The following is a 10,347-nucleotide window of genomic DNA, read 5'->3' as shown; positions in this document are numbered from 1 at the left end:
ATAATAATAATAATAATAATAATAATAATAATAATAATAATAATAATAATAATAATACTAGTAGTAGTAGTAGTAGTAGTAATAATAATAATAATAATAATAATAATAAAGAAAGAGAAGAAGAAGAAGATGATGAGAACTTGGAGATGGAAAATTAATGTAAGAATTAAACAATAATAATAACAAATGTCAAGGTTAGAGGTTCCACTAATGGTATGTCAAAAAGTATAGTATAAACTCTTATTTTTCAATCGGAAACCACACATAAAGGAGGCTCCAATTAGATTATAGATTGTTAACATGATTACATTAGTCATCTTATTCGATTAATGCTAGTACTTGTAAATCTCGTCAAGCATTCATGATTATAACTTATGTTAACAACAAATCAAGTTCCTTTCATAGCTCAGATGTCGGTTATACCATACAGTATGAACAAGTTCCTTTCATAGCTCAGGTGTCGGTTATACCATACATTATGGGCTATGAAAGTGCCAAGCATTTGTTGTACCAAGTGTTATACAACATAAATCAAGATTAGTCATTTAACAAGCAAAGTATTAAAGAGTGAATAAGATAACAAATATAAAACATGTTAGTATCAAACATTAAAGTCCATATTAAGTTTACACTATACTTATTCTTACACCATTAGTGTAACCTTTTCACCTTGACATAATAAACTTAGCTAGACATAATAAAAGAAAGAAAAATAAATAAACAAAATAAGAACATAAACAAGGTAAAAGTTAACTAAGTAAAGGGAAGGAAATGAAAAGCATAAACTTGATATTAATGAAAGCAAAGCATAAGCAATACAAAAAATACAAAGAGAGAAAGGAAGAGCATGATCTTGATCTGGAAACCAAGATGCCTAAATGCATGGCAAATGCCTCCTTTTCTAGGCCAAAATTGGGAACTATTGATTTGATGACTAATTGATAAGTGGGTGGCCAACTTTTAACTTGGTGACAATCCTTATCTTCTCTTGTCTGCCCAAAACGTCATTGATAACGTCACAATTAGAGCCAGTTGCAAACATGAAAATTGTAGGCAATTGTCTCAGCTTTCTTGTGTAAACAATTCAACTCATTTGGACTTCTAGAACTCCAGATATGGCCAAAATACCGAACAGTGCTCGGGCTAGAAGACAGATTCGGGCTTCTTTGTTGTTGCTACAATTTGGACTTGATAATGGCCTTTTTAGATCTTGGGCTCCATATGAAAGTTGTAGGCCTATGTCTTACCTTTCCATCCATATAAATTGGACCTAAATCTGAGATATATAGCTCTAGATATGACCCAATTACCGAACAGTATTCCGGTTTGGATTGCACCGATATCTCTTTTCTAAGTTTGGCCATCTCTTTATCCTTGCAATTTAAGTTCTCCAAGTCATCAATCAATCCTTTCATTTATGTGATAGGCCTGCATTAAAAGTAGACATTTACCACAAATTATAGGTATCTTATATTATTAGATACATTCTTATAAAACATATTTTAGTTAAGGAGTTATTGATACTTTTAGTTAAGGAGTTATTGTTAAGGAGTTATTGATACTTCAAGTGCAAAATGATGATATAAAACCATGATAAAAATGCACTTTTAAGTACTAATCACACCCCCCAACCAGCTTATTACTAGTCCCTAGTAATCAAAGCGTTAAAATAGAAAACAAATTTGCAAATTTCACAAAGCAAGGTATTCATCATTTAACTTCCATTAATCTATCCAGATAAACAAACTCTCATTAAATTTATATATCTGCTCAATACCTCTTAACAAGATATTAATAAACCTTTTTTTTTTGTGCTCAATGTATCAACACATAATTATGGGGCTTTTCTTGGAAGAAAACAAAATTTTTGTTCTAATGTTTAAGGTTAACTTCCTTGGGTTGGGATTACTATTTTTTTCTTTTTTTTTCCTTTTTTTTTTAACTCTATATACATATACTTTAAAAATATCATGCATCTTTAACCCATGTAACGAGCTTTCAGCTAATGACTCCCAGACCAGTTGGTCTTAGGGCATTAGGTGTTAAGACACCCCTACAACCTTAGTAACTCGGGTCGCAGATACTGATATGTAGATTGTGCAATGTTTGATTCCCTTAAGCTTTTCTCCTCAACCCATGTAACAAGCGTTAGGCCAATAGCTCCCAAGTCAGTTGACTTTAGGGTATTAGGTGTTAAAACACCCCTTCGGGCTTAATTGCTTAGGTTAGGGAGGCTACGAAACCAAACTTATCTACATTTTTATTATCATCATTTTTTTTCTTTTTTTTTCTTTTTTTCTTTTTTTTTTCTTTTTTTTTCATGTTTTTGTTTTTTAATTATATACAATCCCTTTCCCTTAGTTGTTACCTTTAACAAAAGAACATAAATAATGTAATAATCCAATATGCAACCCACAATCATATGTTAAAATGTGTGTGTGTGTAAATTAAGGTTTAAGAATACATGTTAAATAAGTATATGAGCAGAATTAAGTGATAACAATGCGAGAGTTTGTAAATCTGAATATTTCAGGAAGTATTATAATAGACCTTGTTAAGAATGGTTAGTAAGATGCGTCTCAAGAGTCACTTTAACAAAAGAAGTCCTTTACTCTGCCATCCTACTAACAACAATTATGCACATGCTTTATGAAATGAAAAATAATTTTTTTTTTTATCAACTACTACCCTCTCCCCCCAACCAAAACGAGACATTGTCCTCAATGTTCTAAGGTAGAAAGATAGAGTATAGAAGATATCACCTGAAATAACGAACACTGACAAAACCTGAAACACACTAAAACAAAAATAAGAAATAACAAAACACAATAATAAAACCAAAAGACACAAGTTTTTACAAACAAAAAAAATTCAAATCACAGTTGTGAATGTGGCTCACATCTTCCCTTGGTTTTATGTCCAAGAACAGCTTAAACGCCCTCAATGGGTCGGGGATAGGCTTCCCATCTAGTTTTCTTAAAAACTGGCAAACAGGGTCTTTTTTAGTCAGATTCCCAAGACTAAGTCAAGTATGTTCTTTATGAAAATGGGTTCATAAGTCATGAATTGCACGATGCTTATCTCGACTATGATGAGACTTAAGAGTCAATAGAAGATTATCTAAAGACTCTCTGTGTTTTGAAATAAATCCCACCTTTTGACAATTTTCACAGTTTTTGCGGAATGCATCTAACTCCTTGAATATGATGGGCCAGTAAAATTCACTTTATAAGATTTTTACAATCCTCTTTTTTGATGAGAAATGATCCCCACATGCCTTAGAGTAACAAAATTTAATGAAACTACTTACCTCATTGTCGAGAATGCATTTTTGAAATATTTGATCAGGACAATAATTGAATAAGTAAGGATCATCCCAATACAAATTTTGCTCGTTGCTCAAAAATTTTCTTTTGTCTTCAATACTCCAATGAGTTGGCAAAAATCCTGAAGCAAGAAAATTGATATTTTTAACAAACCAAGGCATTGAATTAAGAGAAAGTAGAGATTCATCAGGAAAGTAATCATCGATTGGTGTGATGTCGGGTGTCGAATCTGTTGTCACTTTTGATAAAAGATTCGCATCAACCTTTTCGATGCCTTTTTCATCCTCGATTTCTTCCTAATTGGTCATGGCATGAGAAAATGGAAGTGCTGGCGGAGAATCAGTCGTTTCTCTGCAATTTTCAGATTCAACCCCTTCCTTTCCCTTAGAAATTGACTCATCATCTTTCTTATAAGGTTCAAGAGAGGGTTTTTCAATAACCTTACCACTGCGTAGAGTAGTGACTGATTTGACTTGATCCATGTGTTGGCTTCTGGAACTACTTGCATTTGCATTGTATTGCCCCTTAGGATTTTGTTGTGGTTGAGATGGAAACTTATCTTTCTCTTGGAAACTGAGAGCAGATGTGAATTTTGCAAGAGTATCTTTAAAATCTGTTATGCTTTGAGCAAGTAGAGTGTTGATTGTCTCTTGCTTTTCAATGAATGCATACAAAGTTTCCTCAAAATTTCTTGTAGGAGGTGGAGCATAAGGAGGTGCATATCCATGATAATTTTGAAAATTGTGGTGTGCTTGAAATGGTGGTTGTGAAGTTTGTGCATTGTTGTTCTCACTCTTCCAACTGAAATTTGAGTGATTTCTCCAACCAGGGTTGTATGTTTGGGAGTATGGGTTGTGGTTGGCCCTTTGAAAACTGTTTAAAGCATGGGCTTATTCATGGAGACATTCTTTAAAAGAAGGCAAGGTTGGACAATCATTGGTTGAGTGTTCATTTGTTTCACAGATTTGACACACAATATTTTCAACAGATTTTAATTGACCATTCTTTTTCAATTCTAGTGCCTCAACTTTTCTAGCTAAAGATGCAAATTTGGCTTGAAGGTCATGATCTTCTCTAAGGTTGTACATACCTCCACTAGATGTATGAGGTTGAGTTTTACTCGGTGCCTCATATGTACCCGCGGTGTCCCAATTTTGAGCATTTTCAGCTAACAAGTCTAAGTACTCCATTGCTTCATCAAGGTCTTTATCTTCAAAAGTTCCATTGCACATCAATTCAACCATTTGCCTATCTTTAGGTGTTAACCCTTCATAGAAATGTGAAACCAATCTCCATGTTTCAAAACCATGATGGGGGCAAGTACTAAGCAAATCTCGATACCTATCCCAACATTTGTAAAATGTTTCTCCTGGTTTTTGAGTGAAAATGGTGATTTGTCTTTTGAAAGAGTTTGTTCTATGAGATGGGAAAAACTTCTTTAAAAATTATTGTTGCATTTCATCCCAAGCACGAATGGATCCTGGTCTTAAATTTTGTAGCCATGTTTTAGCTTTATCTTTTAATGAAAAAGGGAAAAGCTTTAATCTGATGGTGTTCATGCTACAATTTAAATTATTATATGTGTTGCAGACCTCTTCAAATTCTCTTAAATGCAAGTATGGATTTTCCAATTCTAAACCATGAAAAGAAGGTAAAAGTTGAATAATACCTGGTTTAAAATTAAAATGAGATGCATCAGGAGGAAAAACTATGCATGATGGTGCACTTGTTCTTGTGGGATTCATGTGGTCTCTAAGTGTTCTAGCACGGTTATTCTCATTATTTCCATTATGAAGTGATTGATTATCTTCCTCAGCCATATTTTCTGAAAATGATGAGGATACCCTACAAAGTCTACCACTTGATGTACGTGACCACACTCTCATGCACGTGTATGAATAAAATAAAAGAAAACAAAAAAACAAAAGAAGAAGAAATAAGAGAAAAGAAATAAAGTTATATACAAGAAAAGTGAAAGAAGAAGAAAGCAAAAGAAGGAGGAAGAAAACAAAATAAAAAGAAACAAAAGAAAAGAAACAAAGTTATATACAAGAAAAGTGAAAAGAGAAAATAAAATAAATATTATAATTTATACAAAACTTACCTCCCCGGCAACGGCGCCAAAAACTTGACACGACGAAAAGATTATTGTCTTCTCCCAAGTGCAGGAGTGTCGAAGTAATAAATAACCCGGCAAGACCGGGGTCGAACTACAGGAAGGTTAATTGTACAAATTATAAATAACAATAATACAACAACAACAATAATAATAATAACAACAACAACAACAACAACAATAATAGTAATAACAATAATAACAATAATAATAATAATAATAATAATAATAATAGTAATACTAATAATAATAGTAATATAATAATAATAATAATAATAATAATAATAATGAAAAAAGAAGGAGAAGAAGAAGAAGAAGATGAGAACTTTGAGATGGAATATTAATGTAACGATTAAACAATTATAATAACAAATGTCAAGGTTAGAGGTTCCACTAATGGTATATCAAACAAGTATAGTATAAACTCTTATTATTGAATTGGAAACCACACATAAAGGAGGTTCCAATCAGATTATATATTGTTAACATGATTATATTAGTCATCTTATTCAATTAATGCTAATACTTGTAAACTCGTCAAGCATTCATGATTATAACTTATGTTAACAACAAATCAAGTTCCTTTCATAGCTCAGGTGTCGGTTATACCATACATTATGGGCTATGAAAGTGCCAAGCATTTGTTGTACCAAGTGTTATACAACATAAATCAAGATTAGTCATTTAACAAGCAAAGTATTAAAGAGTGAACAAGATAACAAATATAAAACATGTTAGTATCAAACATTAAAGTCCATATTAAGTTTACATTATACTTATTCTTACACCATTAGTGTAACCTTTTCACCTTGACATAACTAACTTAGCTAGACATAATGAAAGAAAGCAAAATAGATAAACAAAATAAGAACATAAAAGTTAACTAAGTAAAGGAAAGGAAATGAAAGGCATAAACTTAATATTAATGAAAGCAAAGCATAAACATTACAAAAAATACAAAGAGAGAAAGGAAGAGTATGATCTTGATCTGGAAACCAAGATGCCTAAATGCATGGCAAATGCCTCCTTTTATAGGCCAAAATTGGGAACTATTGATTTGATGACTAATTGATAAGTGGGTGGCCAACTTTTGACTTGGTGACAATCCTTATCTTCTCTTGTCTGCCCAAAACGTCATTGATAACGTCAAAATTGGAGCCCATTGCAAACATGAAAGTTGTAGGCAATTGTCTCAGCTTTCTTGTGTAAAACATTTAGCTCATTTGGACTTCTAGAACTCCAGATATGGCCAAAATACCGAACAGTGCTCGGGCTGGAAGACAGATTTGGGCTTCTTTGTTGTTGCTACAATTTGGACTTGATAATGGCCTTTTTAGATCTTGGGCTCCATATGAAAGTTGTAGGCCTATGTTTTACCTTTCCATCCATATAAATTGGACCTAAATCTGAGATATATAGCTCTAGATATGACCCAATTACCAAACAGTGTTCCGGTTTGGATTGCACCGACATCTCTTTTCTAAGTTTGGCCATCTCTTTATCCTTGCAATTTAAATTCTTCAAGTCATCAATCAATCCTTTCATTTATGTGATAGGCCTGCATTAAAAATAGATATTTACCACAAATTATAGGTATCTTATATTATTAGATACATTTTTATAAAACATATTTTAGTTAAGGAGTTATTGATATTTCAAGTGCAAAATGATGATATAAAACCATGATAAAAATACACTTTTAAGTACTAATCAATGCGCATGCAGATATGCAGTAGCAGACTACCTTACACCTTCAATCCAACCGGGAAACGGCTCCTGGTAAGTACTTGTTACAATAGTAGGGCGGATAATAACTAGAGGTACTGTATCTCTACTATAATGGACTAGGAGCATCTCTCCCATTGCCTTGGTAAATACGTAAGTGTTTGGCCATCCAAACATCCTGGCCCTGTAATTAATCACGATCAAGGGAAAATACATCATGTCAGGCAAAGAAGTATATATGTCTTAAACGAAAATTGTCACCATTTAATTAGATATTACTACCGTTTAGAGCCATAATCCTTCATGTAAGATGTGATCGCACTCTCTTCAGCATGTTCTGAGTGGAGGTTCGTCAATTTCTCCTCGACCAGTTTCTTTTCCATGTCGATGTCTATCATTTCTGTGCCTTTCTTGGATTTCCCCAAGGGAAATGGCTTCTCCTGTATCAATCCTGCATCTTCGCCGCATACGTAAGCTGACGAAAGCACAATCATTGAGAAGATGGACGTTAGTCTGCATTAAAGATTTCAAAAAATTATTCTTGGCGTGGATTGTGTGCATACTACATAATAAATATTCTTACCAGTTGATACATGGACAAGCACCTTAACATTATTACATTTCTTGACAAAGTTCAGGAGGTGCAAAGGTCCCAATGTATTGATACCTAATGCAACATCGTATCTTCAACAAACAATATAAAAAAATAAGTAAGAAGAGTGAAACGTTACTAATTTTAGTGATTGATAAATTCTTAAATATCTTTCGTTGCAAAGGAATTTAAATCTCTTATCTCTAAAAGAAATGAACTAATGAAAATCAGTTAATTTCCTTGCTGACCTTTCATCAAAGTTGGTGGTGGCAGCGAAGTTAATCACCGTATCAATTTCATTCCATATCTGATCCTTCAACAACGAGTCTCTTATTCCCAAGTCCACACAAGAGATATCCCCAGGAACAGGAGTCAGTTTTTCATAAACGAAGGAATATAAACTTGCACCATGTTGCTCTCTCAAAACATCAAACAAGGCCATCCCTATCACCTGTATAAATCAGTATATGTCCAATATAGTATCAAGAACTATTCTATGTTTCAGTCCATGCATGATGCACATATAATAAATTTAAGATAAAACAAAAAAAGGGAAAGAAAGAAGAAGATTTGACCTCATTATGCAGGCGTTCTTCAGCAGATTTAGTGTCCACGGCTCTTAGAAGAAGATAAAGCTTCTTCACTTTGGGTTGAACCCTCAATATCTTCTCCACAAAAACTGCCAACGTTAGAAAACAACATTGTTAATGGATTGATTCTGTCACAGCACATCACTACAAAAATTAAAGGAACGAAATCATAAATTCGTAAGTCTTGAGGAAATAAATTTCTTTTGAGAGGGGACAATACTCTTCGCAAGAAATCCAGCTGCACCAATGACCAAAATGGACTTGTTGTTCAGGAACTCGGTTATACTTCCCAGCTCCATTGAAGAAAATATTTTCCTACCTTTATTAAATTTTTGGATGAATTAAAAACAGCATCTCGGAGGATATATATATATATAACCACAACTTCAGAGGACAGTGGTTGTTTGCAAACTTAAATTGACATTTACTAGTCTTTTAGGTACGGTGTGATAAATCATTTAAAATGTTTAAAGCAGGGTAGTTAGCATGGACCAGATGTGATGACAATTCAGGAGATAAGTTGTGGGGAAAACGATTGTGGACTTAGACACGTGCAATTCGTTTCTTTCACCCTAGCCCCGGGCAAAAAGCTGCATGTGAGTCTAAACACTAGCGACTGCCGACATATATAGAAAGTGGCTTGCAACTCCTTTCTTTTGCATTCATCGTGTGGGGTCTTCTGCTCGCTGGCTGGATACACATCAAAGCTTTAAAAATGACATAACTTCTGTTAAAAAAAACGTGAGGAGATAAATCTAACCCCATCTAAAAAAATTATTAATGATGAATGTAATGGCCTATATAAATCGCTAGAAGACAAGTGGAACTTGTTATTTTTAAACTATTTATATAATTTATTTTATTGATTGTTGATTTTTTTTTTAATATTTTTGGGTTTATTTCCTTGAGATTTTGTTAATAGTATTAATAATATCATCATCAAAGTTTATCATACTTCTAAGAGTGTCATTATCGAAACTTCAATGTCTTTAAGATCTCTTTTTTTTTTCTTCTTCTTTATATTTACAAATTACAATGAAAAAAGAAGAGGAAATATAAACAAAGAATGAAAAAAAAGTGGTTGTTTGCAAACTTAAATTGACATGTATTGGTGTTTTAGGCACAGTGTAACAAATCATTTGAAATGTTTAAAGCAGGGTAGTTATTCTGAGTGTGATTGTTATTGAGATAGTTTTTATGTTTGTGATTTGAAGTGTGACCACTAATTATTATTTTATTCTTATATCATTAGATCCCAAACTCCTAGCTCAAGAGATCAAATAAAAAATTTGATGCTAGTAAAGATCGGAGATGGAATTGACGCCTATATTTTACATACATTATAAGAGAAATTGATCCCATGAAGACGACACTTTTGCCTTGGCCAGGAGAAAATGAACACATAACACCGACGTGATGAGTTGTTTGATGCAGAGCAAAACTCCAATTGTAACGTTGTGGACATACAGTAGCCATCATAAAAGATGCTCCCATAGGATTGAATTTTCTCTAGTTGATTGGTCTTGGCATCTGCTTCTGATGAAGTCTTGCACTTTAGAAGCCGTAAAATATTCTTTTTAATAAAAAGAATTAAAGATATAAAATGACGAGATTTAACAATCTATTTTGCAATAAAATCATATATAAAGAATCAAAATTTAATTAAGCAACAAGGCCAAATTCAATGAATATATGAAGTCTGAATACCAAATCCCATAAACTTGCTGATCACCATGAATTATTATTTTACCCTTATATCATTGGGTCCCAAACTAAATAGCTCAAAAGATCAAATAAAAAGAAATTGATGTAAGGAAAGATCAGAGATGGAGTGTGATCGTTATTAAGATAGCTTTTGTATCTGTGATTTAAAAAAAATTATTTTATAAAAATTATTTTTAGTTAAGATTGGTATAATATTTATATATGTTTGGTTAAAACTATGGTTAAAATTGAGGTTGAACAAAAAATAGTTTAATGTGCTTGGTTAAGAATACT

General features: G+C 32.7%; 1 protein-coding gene across 1 annotated transcript; it reads right to left on the bottom strand.

Annotated features, from left to right (window-relative positions):
• Positions 1-7,165: 7,165 nt before the first annotated feature.
• On the bottom strand, positions 7,166-8,709 carry LOC105111504 (alcohol-forming fatty acyl-CoA reductase-like). The gene is made up of 6 exons (XM_011006875.1): positions 8,570-8,709; positions 8,335-8,438; positions 8,008-8,210; positions 7,751-7,851; positions 7,450-7,642; positions 7,166-7,351 (listed from the first exon to the last, which is right to left on the bottom strand). The coding sequence occupies exons 1-6, from the start codon at positions 8,646-8,648 to the stop codon at positions 7,183-7,185; spliced, it is 849 nt and encodes a 282-aa protein (XP_011005177.1). The 5' UTR covers positions 8,649-8,709; the 3' UTR covers positions 7,166-7,182.
• Positions 8,710-10,347: the final 1,638 nt, after the last annotated feature.

The sequence above is a fragment of the Populus euphratica genome, unplaced genomic scaffold (genome assembly GCF_000495115.2).
Source record: "Populus euphratica unplaced genomic scaffold, PopEup_1.0 scaffold297.1, whole genome shotgun sequence".
Classification (NCBI taxonomy): Eukaryota; Viridiplantae; Streptophyta; class Magnoliopsida; order Malpighiales; family Salicaceae; genus Populus; species Populus euphratica.
The sequence above is the reverse complement of the archived record's forward strand: the minus strand, read 5'-3'. Positions and strand labels throughout refer to the sequence as shown.